The sequence below is a fragment of the Nyctibius grandis genome, chromosome 5, assembly GCF_013368605.1.
Source record: "Nyctibius grandis isolate bNycGra1 chromosome 5, bNycGra1.pri, whole genome shotgun sequence".
In the NCBI taxonomy this organism is placed as follows: Eukaryota; Metazoa; Chordata; class Aves; order Nyctibiiformes; family Nyctibiidae; genus Nyctibius; species Nyctibius grandis.
In genome coordinates this window covers 26,982,424-27,008,379 of record NC_090662.1, presented here as the reverse complement: position 1 = coordinate 27,008,379, position 25,956 = coordinate 26,982,424, and the positions used below count along the sequence as shown (strand labels likewise).

Here is a 25,956-nt window from a genome sequence, read left to right as displayed (position 1 = left end):
TACCCTTTGGAAGCGCCCTTCTGTCTCTACTGGCTGTACCAGATCCCTACAGTGCCAAGACTCCAAACTTAGGTGTTGCAGTTAGTTGCCTGAAAATATATGAAATGAAGGACCTACGCATCATGAAAAGTAGATTATGTGACATTCATGGAAAATGTTTGTTGTTTGCAGTCTGACAAAAGTACTCATTCTAAAGCATAATTCAGAATAAGACATGTTAGTTTGCTCTTTTCAGTCAGTGCTATAGGTAAAGCTTCTGTGGATGTAATGACCGAACTTAGCTGATAATGAACAGAGACTACGTTGACCGTAAAGATTTCAAAATGCTTGGCATACTCGGTAGAAAAAAATACTTTTTAGTTGTGCTACTGCAGAGCAGTCCAGAATGAAAAGTGCTGGAGTACAATTTAAGCAACAGTGGGGAGAATGCAGTTACCTTCTTGGAACGCATATACTATCTTTGAAATAGCAGTCTCTCCCCATGTTGCAGAAATAAAACAGTTTTTATTGGGAACTATGTGATTTCCTTCTGGATTAAAATTTTGACACTTCATGCTCTCATAGATTGGAAAGCTCCCTTGTAATCTACCAGACTTCATGTAAACATTGGAACCAAGGAATACCACTCTCTTTTCATCAACATACAACAGGAGAAAAACACATGATGCTGCCTCTATCAGTGGTGCAGACTGTCTCTGTTTCATCTCTAGCACCTCTGAGGAATGTAGGAATAGTGCCAGACATTAATTTCCGTTCTTACACAGCAAAGCAACTGTTACGGCTTGTTTCCATGAACATAAATTAGTTTCATTTCATTGTACATTTTAGGCATTCCTGGACAGGTTTGTGAAAGAGAAATTCAATTGCATTGAATGCTAGTGTACACAAAGAATCATACCTGGCTCAGAAAGGCCTTGCTCTGCAGACGGGTGAAGTCTGAAAGAGCACTGAGACTACTTTTATAAACTTTCCCAGTCATCTCCTGCTGGCTACAGTGGGAGACATGATACCAGGTTGGATGAACATTTGGTCCAAGACTATAAGGTTAATCTAACATCCTGATAGAGACATTCCGCCTTGGAAAAGCTACCAGTGCAGAATGGCAACTGTAGATGATCCTTTCATCAAAACTTAGAGTCATAAAAGTACTTTTATACTCCTGAACACCTTTTGATGACAATATAGGAGTAAGAACAAGGAAGAAAGTTTTCATAGTATGACCTAGTCAATCAGTTCTCTTAAAATATCCATGTTCCCAACAGGATGTGGAGGGAAGCAGCAACTGAATGGAAGCATGCAGTTATACACCCCCAGGATTTTCTCCTATACTCATGCTATTACTGGCTCTAGGAGTTTCCTTATCTAGAAATGGTGTCTCTGTATTTACTACTTGTTAATGGACTTTTGTTTCAATGACTTTCCATAACGGTTTTCTCAACCCTTTTAAAATTCCAAAATCTACACCTAGTAGCACAGTTTCACATCTCAACTACCTGTGCCTAGAAGCAGATCTTTTGGATCGCTCTGAAACTGCCACCTACTAGTATTACTTAGTGATTGCCTTGTGGCACTGGAAGTGACAGCTTCCAGTGTAAAATAGTTTATGTTAGAACCATTAACATGATTGGTGTTTCTTCTTGGGAAATGCCACACAGAAACAAACTAAAACAGAATTCCACAGGAGTTATTCTAGGAAACAACAGAATTGCATCACTGAGAAATATATCCCCTTTAAGAAACTTACACTAGTATCCCTTCATGGAATTCAGGATTTTTAAAATCAGGAAAAAAATAAAAATCCTAAAGAAATGCTAATAAGGTACGGATATCTTGAAAATGGTTTTGTTTTGTCCGGTCACACAAAGACAAAAAGTGATATACGACACAGTTATAAGCCCATAAGAACAGTATGGATTTGCTCTTTGTCAAAAGTTCTTTACCATAACAAATATATAGAAAATAAAAACATTCAAACGCACTGTCCCTGCACTAGAGTTATCAAACTGGAGCTGATTTGCATTTGGAGCTGTAGAAGTAGGACTTCAGGAATACAGAATTTACCACCTGTGAGGGAGTATCAGAGCCATCTACTGGGGTCAGCCCATTCCTGCTGCACAGGCTTGCTCTGACAAGCAACTGCCTCCCCAAAATAGCAATATTAAAGTGATATTCAACTGTGAAACTGCCCTTACATAAAAATAAAATAAAAAAATCCACAAAATCAAAGAGAAAATATAAGTTGTAACACTGATGAATTGGATGTGAGGGGAGGTTTGTGTGGTTTCTCCTCACTTGAAGTTTTAGAAATACCTTTTTAAAAATAGCATTTATTTGTATAGAACACAAAGGGTAAAATGTCCCCTATGAGTGTTTTGGTGATCAATTTAAGTGGAACAAAAAATATAATTAATCTTTTTAGTATCACTCATTGATTATTGTTCAAATCCGAGATTGAGATTTTTCAATCTCTTTCCCCAAACAGAACTTTACATGTGTGTATATATATTTTTAGACGTATATATATGTATAAAAAAGGACTAATTTCCTGCTATAACTCAGTCAAGAGTTAGAGACCAGAGTAGTTCCCGTGTCCCTTACACCTGCTGGAATAGGTACCTCCACTCTCCAAACATTTGATTTACCAAAATACTATAACAGATTGTATTGCAATTTGCAGAGCTCAACTTTCAACTAGGCTTTAATAACTCCCACATTAAATATTTTAAAACCTTCCTCTAAAATAGACTGTATATATACATAGAAAAACTTCACTTTTATAGCTACTAAGAAGCTACACTTGGAAACTTCTAAAATTAACATGCAGTTGCTTTATCTGTATAGGTTAGGAAAATATGCACTCTTCTAAATTATAAAAGCTTTCACAAAACTATATAAACAATAAAAAGTGAGATTCATTTAGCTGCATTATAACCATATTCCCATCTTCTCTCTTAATTTAACCATGCTGCCCTCCTCTGGATGTCAGGATATATATAACGCAACAGCTCAGGCTATGAAAATCTAGTTCAAATTGATGGGGGCAACCTGTTTGTGACTGACTTGAAGAGGAAAGAAAATCCCACTGTGTAACCACAAAAAGTGGTTAAATTAAATTTCAGTGCAAGGACTGTAAAACTTATATTTGAAATAGTTTTAAAATGAATATTTTAAATAAGTAGATTCTCTTATTATTCCACAAATCATGCATACATGGGAGCACAGAGTCACACATATTAATAATACAAATATTCTCAAATTAGGGGGAGAACATTCATTGCATAATGATGAGTTACTTCATCTGTTGAAGTGCCAACACAGTTGAACACACGTATTATGAAGATTATCCTAAAATTCAAAAAGCATGGAAATAATTTGCAAAAGTATCAGTATTTGATAAACTGAAAAAGTGCTAACTGGTAAAATTGTAATCTTTTTTTCCTGGTATGGAGATACCAAATACATCTTGAGGAATTACTGAGTCAAAAATATGTTATGTCTTTAAAGAAAAATATCAAAAATGGTTTGGAATAGAAGAATCTAAAATTAAGGACAGGTATAATAAATTATTCAAAGAAATAATCTCACGTAGAAAAAAGATCTTTTTTGATCAATTACATTTCCATAAAGTCTCTGTTATAATAATCTCTGTTACTATTTAACTGGAAATTAATCTTCTGCACTAAAATATTTATATAACTTGAGCTCATCTATACTCTGCTAGAGTTGTCAGTTCTGTTACATCATTGGCCTACAACAGATCAGTAACTTAACTTACGTTAAGATGCTTAATGTCTTAATGATAAAGAATGCTTAAAAATACTCCTTTCTGAAGAAAGACTGAAATTTCTAAAAGGTACAAAGGGTAGAGTAATACTTTTTGATTCTAAAATATAATGTTAGGAAATAAACACTTTTTCTTTAGAATCTTTTTTGTCTTTAACTCAGAAATAAAAATGAAAAGTGAAATGCTAAATTTTAAATTAAGCCACTCCCTGCTCACATATTTTATATATTAGTGAAAAGACTGAAATAAAAAGTCTCAGGAAAGCAAAAAAACCATAAGAAATTATTTTGGACAAGACAAGACAAGACATTTAGTACAGTCACATGCTATTTTGTGCCAATTAGCAAAGTTGCTAACATGCCGTTATCAATAAAAAACAATTGACCTAAGTAGTGGGGCTAATTAAATGAAATAAGATAATTAAATGCATCTCAATATATAATAAAAAATTATTGCTGAAAGTGTTCCATAATGTTGTCTTTTTGTTTTCCTATTATCTGCTTTTCTGCCAAGTTTTAATCAGCATCTCTATATGCATAAAGATAGATAGTGTCCAGATGTTAATGTGTTGGTGTCAGGAATCAGGTGTTCAATTAAAATGTATTGAGTGTGCAAGGAAAAAACCCAAGCCTTCCATTAAGTAGAATACACATACAGCTCAATTAAAAATGAATGTAGCATTTGTGATTAAATTGAACACTCACATTCTATAATGGCAATAAAATTTTACATGACATATGATTACTTTAAGTTAATCTTAATCATACAATTCTAATCTAAGGATCAGAGTCATTTTCTGTTTGAAAATGGATCCATTGCTCCTCAATATACAAAATAGTCGTAAAGCTGCATTTATGCAAATTGTTGGTTCCTCTGGTCTGATGCATTTTTTTTTGCCTAAGTAGTGAATGAAAGAAAAGCAACTGTAACATTTTTAGAGATCTTAGTCTAGCACATGTTCACAGCTACTGGCAACATTTGTTATCTTTAATACAAGCCCCAGTTGTGGTGCTTGCATAACAACACCAATTTCGTTTGAATACATTAATTACTCAGAATGTATTTCTAAATGGCTTGACTGAAAGATCCTTAAAATGACATCCCATGCCCAAGTAATGTGGTATCGGTTTCCAGCCTACTGCCCTTAACCTAAAAGGAATCATTCTGTAGTCTAAGTCTTCAGACTTCACCTTGCCCTTCAAAGCTCAGACTTACAACCAGATGAAAAAGGCTAAAGAGCCACAAACATTCAATATTAGAAAAGAGACTGTCCGTCAGGAGTCCGGCTGTGAGGGGGCACATCCTCAGGTAGACTTCTCCATGCCAGCACTACTACAAAATGAACCAAGTTTCTTGGTCAATTGCATGGCACATTCCACTTAAAACTTTGAACTTAAAATTATTCCAAAATTTAAATCAGTGGTCAAAAGCACAAATGGAAGAACACATAATAAGAACAGTAACTTCTAAGCCACTGATTTACTGAGCAAGGGTTACTAGTTTTGTATTTAGAATTGTGTTCACTTCTTTCACCAGAACTATACAGCTTTTCATCTTTGGAATAAACTTTGAAGAAAAGCAGATGGCAGCTTTGGGTTGGCAATCTTCTAACCTTATAGAGGAGCTCTCCACATGGTAAAGTAAGGGAAGGTGGTCTGACCCCAATGGAGACGTAGTGGTGGAACTCAAACCTATACCTATCAGAACACTTCCCCTGTCAATTTGTCCCCAGTTTACTCCATACAAGCAGCATGAAAGATAACCTAACAGGTCTTTTCTGTCTCTTGCTTCAAGGACAAACGATGCACAGGATTTAATATACATGCATTTTTCACTTACCTGCTCTCTTTTATAATTTATGCATAAAGTGAAAAAATAATCCCACACATTATGAAAAGACAAAGCAATACAACATTGCTGAACAAAATTAATTCAGGATGGGATTATATTAAGCCAGGTTTGTGACAGTAATCATGCTAAAAAGATTATTTGCAGTGCAGGGTGAACTCTTCATTATAGTTTTTACTTAAATAAAAAGACAGAGTGAGCTAATTGTGCAGAACTCTGTATGAAAGCACCGCTACACTGATGCCATCGCAGAAACGACCAGCCTATCAAGGTGATGCTGTCACGTTGCTTACTCGGGGACGTGAGATGTACTCAAGGACCCTGACAAAATGGTACAGTACGGAACTGCCAACACAATTGTGTTGACATTTAATAGGACGTGGACTACTTAAAGGAAGCTGGCTGTGATGAATATACTATTTGGGCAAAACAACAGTAGCGCAGGGCCATGGGGACTCTGTTACCATGTCAAAATTAAATGCAATACTGTGATCATTGAAATTATACCACCATGGAGAAAAAAACACCACTAAATTGCATTTATAAAAAGCTACCTCTGCGTTTAAGCCCCATGTCGACTAATATAAAGTTGTAAGTAAGAAATTTATCAGCCACATCCAGTATTGTGTTAAAATTATTTTTGCCCATACAGAATAGAGTATTATGAATTGAAGTCCATCCTCAGACACAGTATAGCACAACTGACCCTACAGTATCTAACTGAGCCAGCATTCTGGCACATAGAGAGGATTAGATTGGTTACATGCCATTAGCATTTAAAATTAATTTTGCTGTCATAAGTGCCTTTAATTTTGTAAGGGCTTATATTTCAAAACCCAAAAATTAGGTGAATTTTACCTTCCTACAAGTAACAGATGGACAGCACAAGTGATGGAAGGACACAACAGGCAGGTGGCATGCCCCCATCCTTACAGTTAACAGTACTGGCACTCTCTGTATAGAAATAATGCCAGGCCATGCCACACAATATGCAATGCCAATGTATGCCAGGTGGAAATAACTCTTTCTTTAAAATCTATGTCATAGATTAGTGTATGGTACCATAAAACAAGTCAGATCACCTGACCAGAAAGGCTAATAAAAGAACTGCATCTTTCATTTGCATGATATGTGTGCTATGCTGCTTTGTAGTAGAATAAAGTAAAACAAAGACTAAAACAATTATTTCAATTATGTTTGGTCCTGCAGTCTGGGAAAATAAGAATATTGCTTAGGTGACTATGTACAGTAATAATGTTATGAATATAACAATCAGTTACATCTTCATTACTAGAGACTCATGCACGTAGGGGAAGTTTCCAGACGACTTTTAAAAGGAACTTAGACAGCAAAAAAGTTAAAAATTACAATACAATACAAAATAAATATATATATTCTACTATATAGAATTCTGGAATAGGTTATGAAGCAGGGATACTTTTCTGCAATTTCATTCTAAAGATACTTTCAGCAATATTTTGGGTGTATTTACAGAGTAGCAATTTTTTTTTCTCAAGTTTTAAGCAAAACTAAGAGTAAAAGTCAGATGTTTTCTGAATGTTACTTTTCCAAAGCTATTGGAACTGTGTAACAATAGCATAAAGAAATTTAAGCTAAAGAAGACAACCTGAACGTTCCAGTCAGACCAGAGTCTCCTCAATTAAGCGTGTAAAGTTACTGGGAAGTTCCCACTACTCTCAAATTATTATTGCAAATTTTAGAACACCTCTGATGAGCTAAAAATTTTTAAACTGTTCATATTTTATTGTAGTAAAAATAAGCAGCCTATTCTATGCTCTCATTTTAGTATGACAAATGATGCATAAGAAAAAAAATGACCTGCCTGTATTTCACTTCGTGTATATGTAGAGACTAAACGTCTCAGATCATGATCTCCCATGTGAGGACCTAATATGATACATATTTTGCTACAACATACCAACATTTATTTTTTTAATACTACCTTCAATCCACATAGCACTGAATGGTCAACCCATCTATTCTTCCTGTCTTGTATATGAAAAACACTTATATGTAAATTAAACTTAAACCAAAGTTACTACTTAGTGGTTTAGAACAAAAGCCAGTTATAAATCACACTAAAGTTTAGATTTTCTCAATTCCTCACCTATAATTTAATGAACTTAAGGTCTATTTTCAGTTAAATATTAGTTCATCATTTGGCCTTCTGAGTTACCACTAGCTTTGTTATATGTAATGAATATATAGAAAAATTCCTTTTTACACATTAATAGCTGTCTGAAGTTGTGATTTGAGCATTTCTAATAACAGGCAAGACTGTTTAGATACTATTCTTTATATGTTTAAAAAATCCAATAAAGCAAACATTTACAAGCACAAATGTAAGGTTTCACTGGAGCATGTTTTCAGGACTGAATCTTTGCCTGAACCCTTGACATGGGCATCAATAGAAGCTGTTGCCCAACTACTTTTAGGTACTTAAGTGAAGTACCTAAACAAAAAAGGATGCATCTACGTTGGTAACTTAGTCTGAATAAGGAGTGTGCTTTTGAAGAGAACCTCTCCATGGCCCCCAGTTACAGCACTCGTTTCACACTGCAGAACTGATTCAGAGCATGTGAAATCAGGTGCGGTGCTTGGCTAACGCATCTCACATATTCCAGCCACTAAAGGGCAGTCAGTCTAGGACAAGACCAGGCAGAGACTGAACTAAATCCCCAGAAATGCATATAAGCTGATTATCATGTCCTCAGCAACCACTGAGTCACTTTGCGGATCTGTTTGGGCACACTTCACACTTGGCTCCCTTTGTAGTCAAGAAGGAGGCACATGCCAAGCACAGTTCATGTCTTCCAGATTACCATCTCTTTGTATCGGGTAGCATAATTTTGGCAGCGATCAGTGGCTAAAAATCCTTCATAGGTGCCTCAGTTAGACAAGTCCGGATTACTGCTCTTCACACCATTCATCCTTTACATCTCTCTCCATGGTAGGATCATCACAAGCAATCTGCCATCTGGGTATAGGGCTTAATCTCATCCCGCTGCTGCAACAAGTGGCTGTTGCTAAAAGGTACTCACTCAACTAGTCTCTCTCACACAGTGATGCTGCATTCAAATTTGCTCAAGTGGAGTAGCCACGAATCAGGAGTCAGTCACAAAAACTATGATGACAAATCCTCAGTGATGCTGTACCACAGCTCATCACCGCCTTTATGGTCTGAAAGTGAGCCCTTCTCTAAGGTGATAAACTGAAAATTGCTGCCAAGGGTTTTTTTCACTTCTTTTTTCCCCTCACACATGAAAAAAAAAGACCAGGAAGTTTAGATGGCCAGAGATTTAACAGTGAGAATTGCAGACAGAAATTTGAAAGTGTAGACTAGAAAAGTCTACCTAGCTGTTTTATGGGTCACTGAGATGCTCAGTCATAGGTTCTGTGATCTCAGATGATAAGAAAAAAATTGCATTTACACCTGAAGGCAAGCCATGAGAGATAATCCATGCCAAAAGAATAAGAGTTTAGAACCCACTGAGACTTACATAACTGCAGTGAAGAACGCTGAGGAGAGAACTAGGTACAAAAACCAGTACACAGGAAACGGACTGGTACCAACAGAACCAGCTCACTCCGATTGATTATTTTGTGAGGCTGAATAAGGAGTTTAGCAAAGATGAACCAAAGAAGGATTTGACACACATGCAGTACTGATTATGGGGATTCTCCATATCGAATCAATTATGCATACTCAATCCTGGTGAAGGGAGGAAGACATGGAACAAGTGTTAAAATTATGATCTACAGACAATACATACACAACTGAACTTGCACCATTTTGCTCATCACAGAGCTGAAGAAAATCCATCTTAACATTTTCAGAAGCATGCAGCTTTTCAGTGAAATACAAGAAAACGGAACACCCTATATAAACAGTTTTAATGACTTTTTTAATGTGAGAGTAGAATCACGACTTAAATATAAATTACATATTCATGAAAACAGATTCTTAAATCTATTTTCAATTCTTTTACTTCATGTTTAGAAGAGTTATGAGTAAAATCAAAGCAATTTTTTTTTAAAGAAATAAATTATATTTTAAGTTCTCAGACTATTAACCTTGTTTAACCCATAGATCTTTTTCACATAAAGTCTGTTGTGGTTAAGCTAAGTGAGTTTGGATCTAAATTTGTATCTCAGTTTTTACAAATATTTCAGATTAATTACTATGGAATGAATGAAGAACGGCACCTTAATTAGTAATGCTTCTCTTGGAAATTAGGATTCTCTTGGCTTCCCTTCGCAATTAAAGTGGCAGTGGCATATCATTAAGGTCTTCAAGATTCCCCATGTCTCCTCAGAAGCAATTACTGTGGGAAGGACTGAAAATCAGGCTCATAGCTATAATCTGTTCTCTAAGGATCTAGCAGCAGGATAAACACTTTTGCTTCTTCCTTCCATAGTAATTTTGTATTAACCCATCATCATTATCCAATCAATCATTAATGTAATTTTAACGTGTCATTTTTCATGGAGTTCAATTTTCATTTTTAAAAAGTAACTGATTACAGTCAATTGATTTTGCAAAAGTGTATCATCATATTAAAATCATTTAGATGAAGACAGTTAACACATTAGCACTTTTCTCCATGGCAAAATGCAAGCATTCATTTAGCACAATCAAATACTAGCATTTAGCACGATTTAAACTAGCATAACAGAAAATACTGCTATGAGATACCTTGGAAAAATAATAGTAAGGCATCCATACATCACTAAAAGTGAATTAAAAATCAAGCCACTCTATCACGCTGCTTATAACATACACATGAAATTTTTACCTTAGTATATACAAGTGTATGTTGCCTTATGAATGTAAAAATGAGGATGTTTGTCAGAATGTGGCAAGAAATATAAGATAATTATAGCTACATGAATGACACTTTTGACCTTCTGACTAAACAAAAAATATACACCATTGCTATTGGACCCTAATATAAAAATGTTTGTTGATTATGGGCCAAAATCTGACCAATATTTCTGCTGAACTGTAAAGTCACTGTTTTAGTTTTCAGATTTTTGTCTTAGTTTCTCAGCAGTCTCATTCTATATGCCAGAAGTTCTTGATACGCCTCCTCAAATGGTCATATCTGAAATACTTTGTTAGATTAGAAAGAAACCTCTAACTCACTTTTGCTTCATAAAGTTTCTTTACCAGAGAATTCCCTTTACATATGTCTGCTTTTGTACATCCTCCATATTACTCACATCCCCATTAGCTTTTAAGGAACTCTTTGGAAAAGAGTTCATCTACATGGGTAGTTGAGAATGAGCTGCTTAGGACAACTTGGGTGCTAATTTTGAGGCCAGCTACACTCAGCAACCATTGTCCCATTTGCCAGTAACAGGAGAGACAAGAAAAGCTTATGCACACTAAAATTCATAGCTAGGGGAAATGACTAAGTTTTACCTAGACCCAGCTGACTCGAATATACACTTGATTTCTGTGATGGGATCTTAGTTTTCACAAGGTAACAACTGAGACAGCCTCAGGAAATAGGAGCATTTTTGGTTATATGGTTAGTGAATCACGACTCAGGTGAAGACTAAGACTCTCCTTCATGGTTGGCACCCTTCACCCACACGTGAGGAACGAGTGGCAGGGAATTATCTTTTCATCAATGGCACACAAACAGGTAGTTTAATAACCTCCCATTTGTATATGGATTACAGGTCATCTCAAAATACTGATGTTGCAAATGGCAGTGGGCAATCTGTGTCGGATATTTGTAGAAAGATTTAACTCCTAAATGTATTTGAGACTAATTAGGACTACCTGCAATAGAAATTGTAATAGAAATGATAAAGAGCACTGATATACTCCACCCATATTTCTTACAACTCTACTGTTCTTACGACAGGATAAGAAAACGCTTTGAAGAAAACTGTAGATGATAAAAATACAAATCAAGTGTGTCTGCTGCCAAATAGAACAAGCTATATGTGCCAGAGGACATTGCAAACCCAAAACTACCACCAGTGAAAACAAAAAAATCCTTACAGGAATTAACTGAAGTGACATTTATTTAATATAAAATATCTATTTAATTTCATTCGTCTTCCTAAGAGCATATATACAGACAATTTTATCTATAAAGTTCAATATTTATAGCTGTAGAGAAATTGTCTTACTGTCTACCAAAGTATCCTGAGTTTCATTTAAAATAAAAGGAGACTTAGCTTTTAAAAATCACTTAGGTAGCTACGCATAGTTTATATCTGACCTGAATTTAGTTTTGAGAAATTGTGAACTAGGCAGAAGAAAAAAGACGACATGACTGAAGCCCACCTCTTGCTCTGGTAATTCATCTTTCCAAAGCTTTGTTTTCGGATGATTAGGCATCTATTTTAATTTAGTAGATAATCTATACTTCTTCTGAACGCAGTATATATAGAGAAAAATTTACCTTACCAACTCCAGTGTACCTTTCCTTTTTTTTCAATAGCCAAAGTCTCATACTGATAAACCAACCTGTCAAGGTATTCCTCCCTACCTAGTGACTTTGAGAAAACAGAGAACTCTGACATAGCCTAAATACCTACATTTTTGGGGTGCTATAGGGAGGCCATATGACTAAACGGTCAGAAAAGGAATCCAAACTATCTGATGTTATGCAAATTTTGCAAAATTCAAACAAACTCCACAGTTTCTTCCATTTGCCTTTCCTTATGCTTTCCAGTCTTGATGTTTACAAACTGAAAAATAAGCCTTCTCCCAAAGGACAATGAGAATCTTGCTCTTTGAAGCAGCAGCTGAAGTCAGTGCTTTGCTACCCTTTTTTAAGCTGGAAGAACAAGTGCAACAGCAACAAACAGAAAGCTAGATGGTGCTAATATACTGACTTCTTGGTTTCAACTAGATGTGCTGCACACAAACGTGGAAAGTGAAATCAAATCTTAGATACAGAAGAGTTTACATATCTAGATAAAGAAATGGTACAGTTAGAGAAATATCTACTTATCTTAACATTGGATCCAAGCAATTATGCTGTGTTGATAACAGAAGAAAGAGCAACAGGAATCTCTCAGGCAGCCCCCTCTCCCTTTCATAAAAAAATATGTATGTTACAGCCTTCACCAATGAGAAAAGTATTTCAGTAACTGTTGAAAAGTAATGTAGAAAGTTGTTGTTGTTATCTAATGGAAAAAAATACTAATTGAATAAGCCTATGGTATATATTACCATATTATAAAAAGTATTAGGGAAGATTTTCTAAGACGTTGGATACATACAGGTTTCCAACACTTATCTTCACTTTGAAGCAACTGTATACCTACTGGTACATATCTATGTGTTTCAGCTCAGAGAAAAGTCTGAAACTGGTTTCAAATTTATTATGCGCAACACAAAGGCCTATCTGAGACAGGGAGCATGCAGCACTTGCTAAGAGAAGTATGATTGTACTCCTGACACCTTACTTTATCTGTAAAAGTAACTCGGAATTGAAATAGAGTTATTTCAATGTGTTCACCTTGCACATTTCTCTGAAATAACGATACTGGGAGCAGATCTCAACTTCAGATCAGCCTTCAGGTTACACATATTGAAGTTATAAAGCTAATTCTGTTCCTCCTCCTGCCCTTCTTTGCTAGGTGACCTCGGACAAGCAGTATGTAAGAGCTGGCACCACCATTGTTCTGGCTAACTTCAGGGTCCCCATGGCTCTTCTTAGTTGACTTATGAGCTCACTAGTAGCTATGACAATGGTTTATCCAGGTCACGCACTACAACCCTACCCACTGAGAAGCCAGCAGACCCCAGTGCTATCCTCAGCTCGGTCACTGAATTGCCTGTGACCTTGGGTGATCTCTGTTCATTCCTGTGCTTCATTTCACTCATCTGTAAAACAGAGATAATTATACTTGCCTTCCTCTCCAATGAACACTTTCATCAACGGGTGACAAGTGTCATAAAAATGAGAAAGGAAAATTACTTATCCTCTAATTCTGCATCTTGGAAGACTGCTAGCCAGGGCATTCGTCTCACAGATTTCCTTTAGCTCTAAAACTACAGCAGCAGGAGAAGAAATGTGATACTTCAGTCACATATAGGAACCAGTAGCTATATTTATTGTTTATAAATGCTCTCCTAAGAACATTTCAGTCAATTCCAGGTGCACAAGAGAAAAAATTCTAAAAGGTTAGCAAAGTCATTATGATCTTTATATTCTGAAAATACACAATAATAATAATAATAATAATAATAATAAAAGTTGTGAGACAAAATTTTTTTCACAAACATTCCTTACAATCAGAGAGTACAAGTTCGAAAAAGTCGCCAAATAATTGCTTTACAGATAAGAGATGGGGGGAAAATCTGTGCATGTACCTACTCAAGTGCTTGTAGAATGTATATTCCAAACACAAACATTTAAGAAATTAAAGGTATAACATTTCTATATGCAACATGTCATAGCAGAAAGCAGAACAGAACTTATAAGAATGAATTTTGCGTTTCGAATCTTGGAAAAAGTTCTCGACATGAGCTGTGCTGAAATGTTTTACTTCGGAAGACAAATCCAAATAATACTATACTATATTGACCTGTTCAGGCTGCTCAATTTGTAAGAATTTAATTTTATGTTATTATTTATTTTCCTTTTTTTGGTATGACCATTAAGCATTACTAATCTCTTTAAAGCAAGCTATTTGAAAAAAATCTCAGTATCCCTTTTTTATTTCTAGATTGGAAGTGATAGAATAATACCCTTTAGTAACCACTAGGCTATGCTAACAGACAACTTAACTGACACAAAATCTACTTTTAAAAATAATGCATGCTTTAAATGTATGTGGATGTGCAAAGGCACACTAAAATAAAAAAGACACACATCAGAAAAAGTACTTAAAGTAACCCACATATCTTGAGTGGATTAACCTGTCCTGCTTGGTTTTCAACTCTTATTTAATTATGAGTTAAGGAGAGCCAAGTGAGCCTTCCTGAAGCAAACAGTGCCTCCCTAACGCTGCTATTCTAACTCGACAGAAATAAACAGGCTTTTAGCATTTTATATAGGAAGTAGTGTTGAGTCAGAAGGATTTTTATTTCTTGCTCTTAGAAAGGTTACAATTTATAATGGAAAAATTCCCAAGTTTATAATTTTTTTTGAAATATAATTTTTGTTATGACTGTGGAAACCCAAAGAGGGAACATGATCTGAAGGTGCTGCAGTCCAGAATACTACTTGTGAATTAAAAATCTCAGTTTAAATACAAGACAGTATAATTTGTAAAACTGAATATCCTTGAAGCATAAGTGTGAGACAGGTTTTGAAGTCTTTCAGCATATCCCCTGTGTCACTACGTACAGTCAGTCTTAAAGAGGAGAAATTTTTCTGAAGGAGTAAAACGGGAAACCCACAATTAGCTTGGGCCTGTGGGTTTTGCTGACCCTGCAGAAACTGAAATATTTGTGTAGCTCCCACATCTGAAAAAACAGTCTCTTATTACCATTATTATTTTTTTTTAATCACGATGATAGAACATTAATCTAATAAAACCCCTTATTCTGCAGTTGGCTGTGGGGTAAAATTTTAATTCAACTTTGAATAAATTTTGAGATTCTCAGCTGAAAGGCATTATCCAATGCCAACAGATTGCCTTTTTCTCCTACAAGACAAATATGAATCTTGTATGTTAGCTTGTTAACTCAGACCGACACAGAAAACGTAAGCTGTCTAGTTCAACGACTGAGCAAAGATAAAGCATGAGATGTTTCTGTAAAGTAAACTGAAGATTTAGAACTTAACTGGGATAATCACACTAACTACATTACAAGTCTGTTGGTAAGGTTGCAAACCTCAAATTGTAGCAGCAAGGATGATGACATTCTTTCATCCTTTCATTCCCCTCATTTTGTGTACTCTGTGACACTGTGCTTAAATATCTGACCACATACTAAAAATAAAATAAAATAAAACAAAACAAAAATAAAATAAATACCTCCCAGCCCTTTTCACTATTCAGGAGAGCAGCAGCTGCCTTCCAGCTCTTCAACACTTCTTTTTTTCCTACGGCCTGTTTCATTGCATGTTATGCAAACACTGCTTTACAGAGAGAATCGAGCTATTTGCTTTTCTGCCTCATGCAGGTTCGCCAGGCAGCTGCAGAGTCTGGCACCGCAATAACACTGCCTGGCAGAGCATAAGCCTTTGACCGTGTGTCAGAGCTCTGTGACCATGCCCCACGTCCTCCAGCTCGTGAGATGTGCAGGAACTTTTTCTACCAGTTGCTTCCCAAGATTTACCTTCAAATGTCTACAACACTGAGAGGTGGTATTCTCACTTCATAATGGGAGACCTGAAGTACTGAAAACTTTAGGCTTCAGATATTAAGATGAAGATCTAATTCTTAGGTGTTTGGACTCTAATAGCACACTGTATATTTACAGCCCAGTTTCCACTGATTCAGCTAGTAGCAGTGAGTGTTGGGCACCTCTGTGAAATCAGATTCCATTTTATCAAACTGGGCACAGGAAACACACAACATGCCATCAGTTACTATAGGTGGAAATGTTTAAGTCTCTTACAGGCAGGTCCTTCTGTGTTGCACAAACAGGGGCAAAAGCCAGTTCTTCCAGGCATCCCTCAACTACTTTAACCACAAAATATTCCTTTGCCTTCCCATAATACTGTCCATCCTCTACTGCATGTTTCCAGCCTCTTCACAAATGAGGATTTCTCTGATAACACAGTATCAGTTCAGAACCGCAATAGCTTTAATCTGTGTGTTGAAGCAGGTGGGAATCCCTATTGAAAAAATAGCAAATGACCACTTAATACTTATACTCACTCTAGAAGTCAAGAGAAGGCTGTAGAGTGTGTCTGGACGATGGCTTTTCATAACATTGATGGTGTCTGACTATACACATTAATAATTCTTCTGGCAGGTGTTTTTTCCCTCCAAACACACACCCTCTTCCTTACTCTCACTGCAACTCCAGTGCCATCATACAGTATTTCATCAACCTTTTCAATGGTTATTGGAGGAATTATTAACCTTTTATTTCATTTCACATATATTTATGGTGGAGAAGTCCATACAGCCCTTCCTCAGTGCCCTAACTTTTTTAGACAAATGTGTAAGTAATAATCGTTACAGCTAGTGGCTATAAAGGGAAACAATGACCGACCTTGAGCATTTTTGGTGTGAAGAACAATATCTGCCTGGAGAATAGTGACAGCAGTGACCCTGAAGTAAAATGAAGAACTAAACAACTGTGCCAGGAGACTGGGGTTCAAAATCAACGTGAGGAAGTAACCAGCAGTGGCAGATGAAAGGGATAATGATTAAATTAAATTATTGAAAGTAATATTTGATTGGGCGATCCATCTAATGCTCAGACAAGACTAGGGACATAAACCAGTATGGAAACACAAACTGGGGGGTCAGGAAGACCCTCTGAAGACCCCAGAAGAATAGCTCTCAGCCAAGAAAGCCTCTGGGAAACCCAGGAGCACGATGGGAGGAAGCATGGGAGCCTTGTCCTTGTTTTTGGACCCAGGTCAAAATAAGTTGCATGTTATACCCTAACTGGGGTTGCAGACAGCACAACCCAAACATTATCAGTGACCTGATCAAAAATGGGGACTTCTCCCAGTCACCTGTTGAGATAAGTGCATGGGAACACAACATCCCTGATATAGCTGTAGTGTGGAGTATGCAACCGAACCAGGTCACATGCAAGTTAGATGCATCTGTTGTGTATTATTCATTACTGATGTTGTTCAAGTCATCCCGTCCCCATGGCTGCCTTTTGACAAACTACTGAAGAATGCAGGCAGCACTGTGCCACCCCTGCAGTGCTCACTACTTCAGCTGGCTGAATACCTTCCAGCAGCAGGAGACTGAAACCATGCTAGTGCACTGAATCTAGAGAAGAATATGCCACAATTACCAAACCATTTCAGAGGTGTTTGGTGAGTGCAAATGAACGGGGCAGGGGGTGGGGAGTGACAGGAGAGCATCATGCTTCAGTACAGACAAGCACTTTTCTCTCCTCCCTAGGTCCTCTCCACCCCAATTTACTCATGTCACCCCAGTCTTTCTGCTCTCTCATGACACATTATCTCATTTCCCTCATTCATGTATTTGCAGCTCTACTTCTAAATCTTCTCATCTCAGCCCCAGTCTCCAAGCACAGTAGCTCCAGTTCCCCCACTGGCTCCAGGACTGGTTTCCCTCTCTTTCCTCCCAGCTCCTGGTCACCAGCCACAGGTCTCCAGCCAGCAAGTTTCATTGTTACAGTCCTGATCATTTGTGTCTAAGTTTCCCAAAACCAAAATGAGGGCTGAAGTTGATACCTGGGAAATTTCAGCCCAACCAATTACAGCTTTGCCAAAACTTAAGTTGTTTTTTTTTTTTTAAAAGAAAGTATCAAATATAGGAAATTTTGGCAATTGCTATCTGTGTATAACAAGCAGAATATCAACAGGAGGAGACTAAAAAGAAATCTAAATAGTATGGCCACTGCATTAATGATGTTGAATAGTCCTCCTTTTTTGAAATGTACTTCTACTTAATTCAGAAGAAGTTAAAGGATGGAAAATAGCCCTGGTAATTTCTTTATAGCAACAGGTACAGTCTTGCTCACTGTCGGCAACACTACCTGGTTTTGCAGTTGGGATGAGGAATAGCAGTTGCAGTTGGTCTTTATGAATAATCTATTCCATATAGTGTCAGTGTTAGACAGGAAAAACATCCTTAAACTGGTATTCATACATAAATTGCTTTCAAGAGAAATACCATACAGCAGATAGAGAAAGAAAAGGGGAGACTATGTCACAAGCATTATCCCATTCAGGTATACAATTAATCCTATTTTAATGGAAAAGTATGTTTCTCCTCAATACAAACTTTTTTCCTAAAGTGCTATAAATGGTAACATTCAAAACCAGTTTCTAAATGACACTGTACTCTTAGTTCTGCATTTCAGAGTTAGCTCATCATCTATCTTTACACATCACTGAACATCTGAAATGAATGTTATCCCTGACTATTCCAAACTTTATGTATAATATGAGGATATAACACAATGACATACTATAGGAACTGCTGTACACATTTATAATGTTTTACAAACTTTATGTTTTTAGCTACATACACTTAAACACAGGCACAATGAGGCAAAATAACAAATACAAACAGCCAGAAAATGGACACTTACCCACAGTGCTTCATGTGAGGTGGTTTATCCATTCTCACCACCAGTTTAATTTTCAAGTCACTGTCCTGGCTGTTTTTGGGGACTATCATTTTATGCAGATCAGGTGTCTTTGGGCTATTGGATGTTGGATACAACACTACCTGCAAGTCATAAAATAAAAACTTCAATGAGTTGATACAAAAAAAATCTGCTAGTCTTTAATGGAAGCTTCTAAGCAGTGAAGATTCTTGTTGCATATCCTCTGATCTGAAAGATGACTAAAAAACATTTCATAAATCTAATAAACCAGTTACTCTATTGTAACAGATGAATTTCCAAAATGAACTCATTCATTTTCTTACAAATGGGAATTTTCATATTATGAGTTAATAAAATTTCCTCCTCTGTTAGTTCATTCTGAATTAATAGTGTTAAACAAAAAGGAACAGTTGACACTTGAAAATGGTTATGTACAATTAAACAAGAACCTGAACCTTTACATTACTCAGTGCTCTGCTGGAAACATCCTATTGAAACAATGTGCTGTAGCATTATGCAACAGATCCTCCCTCCAGCAGTGACACTGCTTGAGTGGAGAAAACCAAAATAAGCTCTTTCTTACCAACTCCTTTTTTTTTTTGATCATTAGCATTAATAAAAGCCAGTTATAGTAAAAATAGCAGAAATTGGAGATTAATTCCAAAGCATCTTTGCTGCAAATGGAGTATAATAAATGTAAGATACTATGTCCAGTTCACATGTGATATGACAGAAACCTTTTGTTTAATCTACAGTGGTAGACATATAAAAAAATAAAAAAGACACTGAATTTTAAATATTTAATTTTTAAAACATTTATGTAAGCAGACAAGTGTGTAATTATTTCATAACTTCAGTACTGACAATTCCTTTTCTGAATTTCTAAAGAAGTATTTTGGAGCTTCATTTTCAAACCTCTCACAATGAATAAGCATCTGGCAGAATATTTAAGTATGCACTGTGTTGTATTTGTATTACACTTTGTCATGTCTTCCAGCTTTAACAATGAGAGCTAAAAGAACTTTGTCATCAAACTTTTTATCATTACACACAAACACACATGCACACAAAGCATTTGACAGGCATGAATTATCTGCATACTAATATTGCCCTTAAGGGCAATACTAACCATTGTGTACCATATCATCAGGTGGCACAAACTAAGCTCACATGAAATCACTGAAACCAAAACACTGGGCAAATGTAAAAAGTTGCTGAAATTTGTATTAAAAGCATTCTCTCCACTATGGCACACTGTGATGCAATGTCATTGCCATTGTCCATAGAGGAACTTTCTAGGCTATTCTGTCTCAGATTTCCTTTCAGCACTGCTTAAGAGATTTTAATCTTTTAGTTGCTGTTCTATAATCATCTACTTTAAAAAATAAAATGGTATCAACTCCTATGTCTTCTCTGGGGGATATAAATCTCACCTACAGGATGCTTTCACTGTGTCTAAAACCTCTAAAAGTTTCATAAGATTCCTACGACATCATACTTTTCCAATTTTATTTTATTTTGTTGTTCTTATACCTGTGAATATCACTATAGTAGATTATTCAGCAGCAGCACAGAGAACTATGAATTGTTAGTCTAGGACTGTGTTTACAGTAAGTAAACTAACAGGCAATCTCCATTAAAAAGTATAACGAACTATTAATGACCCAAATGCTACACATCAAACATAGCTGCTGTGCACTGCATTGCTTCAGCTGACTTAAAGCAAATTAATAGTATCAGAACAGTGTGGGTTGAGATAATTCAGTAAATTCAATCACAGAATCACAGAATCAACCAGGTTGGAAGAGACCTCTGGGATCGAGTCCAACCGTTGCCCTGACACCACCATGTCAACTAGACCATGGCACTAAGTGCAATGCCCAGTCTTTTCTTAAACACATCCAGAGATGGTGACTCCACCACCTCCCTGGGCAGCCCGTTCCAATGTCTAATGACCCTTTCTGAAAAGAAATTCTTCCTGATGTCCAACCTGAACCTCCCCTGGCGAAGCTTGAGGCTGTGCCCTCTTGTCCGATCGCTAGTTGCCTGGGAGAAGAGGCCGACTCCCACTTCACTACAACCTCCCTTCAGGTAGTTGTAGACTGCAATAAGGTCACCTCTGAGCCTCCTCTTCTCCAGGCTAAACAACCCCAGCTCCCTCAGCCATTCCTCATAGGTCAGACCCTCTAGACCCTTCACCAGTTTGGTCACCCTCCTCTGGACTTGATCCAACACCTCAACATCTTTCTTGAAGTGCAGGGCCCAGAAATGGACACAGTACTCAAGGTGCAGCCTCACCAGTGCCGAGTACAGAGGGACGATCACTTCCCTAGACTGGCTGGCTATGCTATTCTTAATAGAGGCCAGGATGCCATTGGCCTTCTTGGCCACCTGGGCACACTGCTGGCTCATGTTTAGCCGGCTGTCGATCAGCACCCCCAGGTCTCTTTCCACCGGGCCGCTTTCTAACCACTCTTCCCCCAGCCTGTAGCGCTGCATGGGGTTGTTGTGGACAAAGTGTAAGACCCGGCACTTGTTCTTGTTGAACCTCATGCCGTTGGTCTCGGCCCATCTATCTAACCTGTCCACATCCCTCTGTAGGGCCTTCCTACCCTCCAGCAGATCGACACTCCCACCCAGCTTGGTGTCATCTGCAAATTTACTGAGGGTGCACTCAATCCCTACATCTAGATCATTTATAAAGATATTGAACAGCACCGGCCCCAGAACTGAGCCCTGGGGAACACCGCTAGTGACCGGCCGCCAGTTGGACTTTGCCCCATTCACCACCACTCTCTGCGCTCGGCCATCCAGCCAGTTTTTAACCCATTTAAGAGTCCACCCATCCAAGCCCCGGGCAGCCAGTTTGTCTAGGAGGATGCTGTGGGAGACAGTGTCAAATGCCTTACTGAAGTCTAGATAGACTACATCCACGCCATCCAATCATGTCACGATCATTAAAAATACTCGACCATGTGATCCAATTATATTTAGTATGACATTTCCCCAGACCACACTGTAACTGAAAAAGTAGCAAGTCCACTTTATGCCTCTCTTAATTCACGTGTAAATTAAACACAGAAATCTTAAATATTATAAAGCAACACATTTATGGATTTCTGCAAGATGATGTTCTCAAAACATTGTTTCTTAATTGTGAGTAACTGAAAATGTTTCTCTCCTGGACTTACAATATGACAGGCTGAAAGATATGAAGCTAATATCATTCAACGACTTGACTAACCATCATTTATTGTGATTTAGTTGCGTATTTAAGTCCCCAGCTGGATCACAATAGAAGAAGTTATTTGAAGTACACCTGAGACAAACAGTCAATCCAGCCAAGCAACTATTAACTCTCCTCTATCTTTGGCACATTGATCATATCTTTAAAGGTATGAAAGAAAAGTTGAGTTGTCCAAAATACTCTGAAAGCTTGAACAATCCAAACTTGGGACACTCTTGCTTTCTCAGAGCAGATAACCAAGCAGAAGGTTCAGAGTCAAAAGTACTGTGCAGAAATACCTCCTATCGGTATTGCATCCTGGCTGCTCCCCCTTCCCATCCCCTACTTCCACCCAAAAACATGATATTCAAGAGTTGAACCCAAGCACTGGAGTTATCCACTCTTTTGACCCAAGTATTCTAACTGAGATAGATATTACAAGTTGTGATGGTCTAAGACACATTTTGAGATCTCAGACCTTGGGCACCAGACTTTGGTAATCACTGTAGCTCTGAGCAGACTATGCTGAGTTTTGGTTCACTGTCACAAGCAAAAAAGATGAAAGTGAAGATCTGCAGCTGCTTCTTAATACCCTGGCTGAGAGGCAGATGACAAGAGGCTATTACAGAAAACCCTTATTTCGCCTTCAGTACAGCTCACACCAGTCAACCTTAAAGAAAATATGATGCAGCCCATCAACAGTACCTTCTTCATAACACAGCCTGGGCCATCTTCAAAAAGCAGATGGCCTCAACCTGTCCCCATCGCCAGGAAGGTGCCTGACGCCTGAGGCTGCCCTAGTGTCCCCCAACCTGCCCCACTCCCTGCTGCCCCAGGGAGCCCCTGATGCTTCTGGCACCCAGCTTCCTGTCCTTTCTTCAAACTACATGGTCCACAACAGGAAAGCCAGAAGATTTTATGAGACAAAAGAAGTTTCCATGCCTGATGTGCTCTTCCAGAGGACAAATGGTGCTACAAATGATCACTTTTTGCCATTGACCAAACCCACATTTTCTTTTTAATCTTATTCCATACCTAGGATGAAAAATTTTAGCCTCAGCACTTACGGTCTGGCTAAGTTACAAGCAATTGAGAACTGAATCTTATGTCACATGGCCTTAATCATAAACAGCATTGCGAGCTCTGTTCAGAATAAACAATATACTTGTGGTCATGCAAAAAAACCCACGATGAACTGGACAAACCAAGTTCCTTAGCTCCCGTGCTCTACCAGAGACACTTCTAACTCAATCTGTGGTTATTTAAAACTATGAAAAACAGTGAGTGCCCGACACATAAGATCATATGCTCCCTCAACTGCATTTGTTGAAGCTTTCATCATGCAACAGGACTAATTCATTCTATGGAAGGTTTTTTTCTTTCATGTTTTAAAATGTAATGATTTGAAAAGATGCCAGTGCCAGCAAAGAGGACAAGCAAATTTTATGTTATGAAATAAGCACCTATTATTATTTGGCAGATGCAAATTTATGCTGCTGGTCATTGTCTGAGCAAAGATCATAGGAAAATTTCCTAGTTAAATACACTCTGTTTTACTGATTTGAAAACAGTATTACTGACCAAAACTATTGAAGCTGGTTTGGGACAGGAAATAGATGACTAGTAACAGTGTAGAGATCCTTTAATGTTATGATGTTTGTGTAACTCTGGCCTCAGCCTTACTGAGGGGACACCTACCTGTTTTTGATAGAAATGTCTACTGACTCCTCTCAAGTCACCTTCTCCCCTAACCTGAGAGTTTGGAGCCATTCTGCGTTATGTCAGCCCCTTGCCCAAAGACAGGTTAATGTTAATGCCAGAAAGCCAGAAGCTGCTGTCAGTGTGAAAAAAAGTGAAGATCCCTCGAACGCCCCAGCAGCAGCCTGCCAAGCACAGCACTGCACTCGCATCCTCGGAGCGTTAAGTCATGATGCTCTGCTGCTAGGAGGATGAAGCAAAAGAAGCTCAAGGGAAGGGAAAAGGTTGGAGGTAGAAGTGGGAAAAGGAGATGGCTCTCTTGAAAGTAACTCCCTCAGAAAAGTTCTCATCTAAGGAACCCATAAAGAAAGGGTTAATAAGAGCTTGATCACCAAGGGAGCTTATGAGTATTTTACATAAGCTCTATCATCTCACCTATTGAGCGATCTCTCGCTTTTCAAAGCTTTGGGTAACAGGTGGTTAAAAAGAAACAAAATTCAAACAGAAATACTGAATAGGCGCATGGTGAAAGAGCTACTAAAATACTGTCGTTGACAAAGAACCGGGAAGATTTTGCAATTTATGCAATATCAATGGACCTCTGCGGATGCTGCCAGCTGAACACTTACCTTAATAGATGTTATCAATTGATAAAAATTGTCTTTAAGTCCTTCCCAAAGAGCCTCTCCTCCAAATCTAAGAGACAGCATGCCTGAATGAAAAATATCTCAAGAATTTCTGACAAGAGGCATTCTCAGAGAAGCTACTGAGAAAACCCATTAGCGTGGAAACAATAACGCTCACCCAGACATAGCAGGGTGCTGACAGGCAGACTGCTCGGGGAGCGAGAGAAAAAGGGGGAGTGGAAGCAATCTCTTATCATTTTCCAAACTTAAAAAAAAGACAGAAAAACTCAGACGTGTGAAACCTCAGTCATTTCAAAATGTGATGGATAGAAACACATTCCACAGGATGGCAGGCTTTAAATTAACATATGGTATGAAATTGTCTCTGCTCAGCAGCCCTTTGAACGCAGGACAGAAGATAAACAACATACCCGGTGCAGTCAGCATTCAGAAACTAGGCAACCATGTGAGTACGGGTACCTAGTCAGTACAGCTATTTTACAATGTCTTTAAATCAAATCGAGAGTACCAGCGCCAATGAAAAAAACGATAACTGCACAGCTAATTATTGCTGGCTGCAGCCGACTGTGATAAGCAGGTTGTAAGACAATAGTTCCCTTTTAATTAAATAGTCAGAGCGACAAGGCTGAAATATTCTTATATTCAAGAAGTATCAGCAATCAAACACCACCTGCTGTTCTCACATTGTATTCACATGTGTGCTAAGCAAGCACAATGGCTGTCACTTTGAATTACTAGGTTTGAACATCTTCAAACACAAAGTGCTGAACAAAGAAAAGTGGTGTCAGATTCCTCAGTTTCAGAAACGACCAGGCTGATTTTTCAGACATATTTACTCCAAACTCTGAAGGCTTCTTCACGCTTCCTCTGTTGTTGCACATACAAATGCAAACATCAGTTCTGCCTTCTGTACGCCCATACAAAAATTATTGAAGCGGCCAGATCACTGTCAGTCACATAAGAACTGTGCCACACATTTCAAAGATATTTCAATCAAGTAAGTTCTTAACATTTCCTTATTAGAAGAAACTTAGCTTCAAAGATGCAGCGTGCCTCACTTTCTAGAAGTTAAATTCAGTGGCTCACTGTACGCAGAGATCCGCACAACCACAGACACAGACCACGACTCCAGAAGCTCATGTTCTGAAGAATACAAATCCAAATAACATCCTTTCCCCTCCTGTGCAGCACTCATCTCCATTTGTTCTTTCAGTAGAAAACTGAGTTTGTCCAACTGTCCTCCAGTTTGTGTAGAATAGAGAATACAGGTTAAGATTTGTTTTTTGATTGAAGACACTTTTAAAGCAGTCAGCAGGGAGACAGAATAATATCCCCCAGCAAGCAAAATCTTCTCTTGGCATTCATGACAGGATTTATTTTTTTTTTTTTAGAGGAAGAGAGCAATGTCAGACAAGCAACACAGTAAGTACTACTTCCTGTTGGTTAACCACATCTTAAATGCCTCGAAGGGAGAAGATGTTAAGTACAGACAACAACCCTTCTGTCCCTTGGTGCTTACCTGGTGACTTCTGCA

The 25,956-nt window shown here is 37.7% G+C and overlaps 1 protein-coding gene across 1 annotated transcript in view; it reads right to left on the bottom strand.

The window, feature by feature from the left end:
- The window catches only part of CADPS2 (calcium dependent secretion activator 2), a 337,802-nt gene that overhangs the window by 127,853 nt on the left and 183,993 nt on the right, over window positions 1-25,956 (bottom strand). The window contains exon 8 of the mRNA XM_068400325.1: window positions 18,834-18,973. Within this exon, the coding sequence (XP_068256426.1) occupies window positions 18,834-18,973 (140 nt within the window). The remainder of the gene's footprint in view (window positions 1-18,833; window positions 18,974-25,956) is intronic.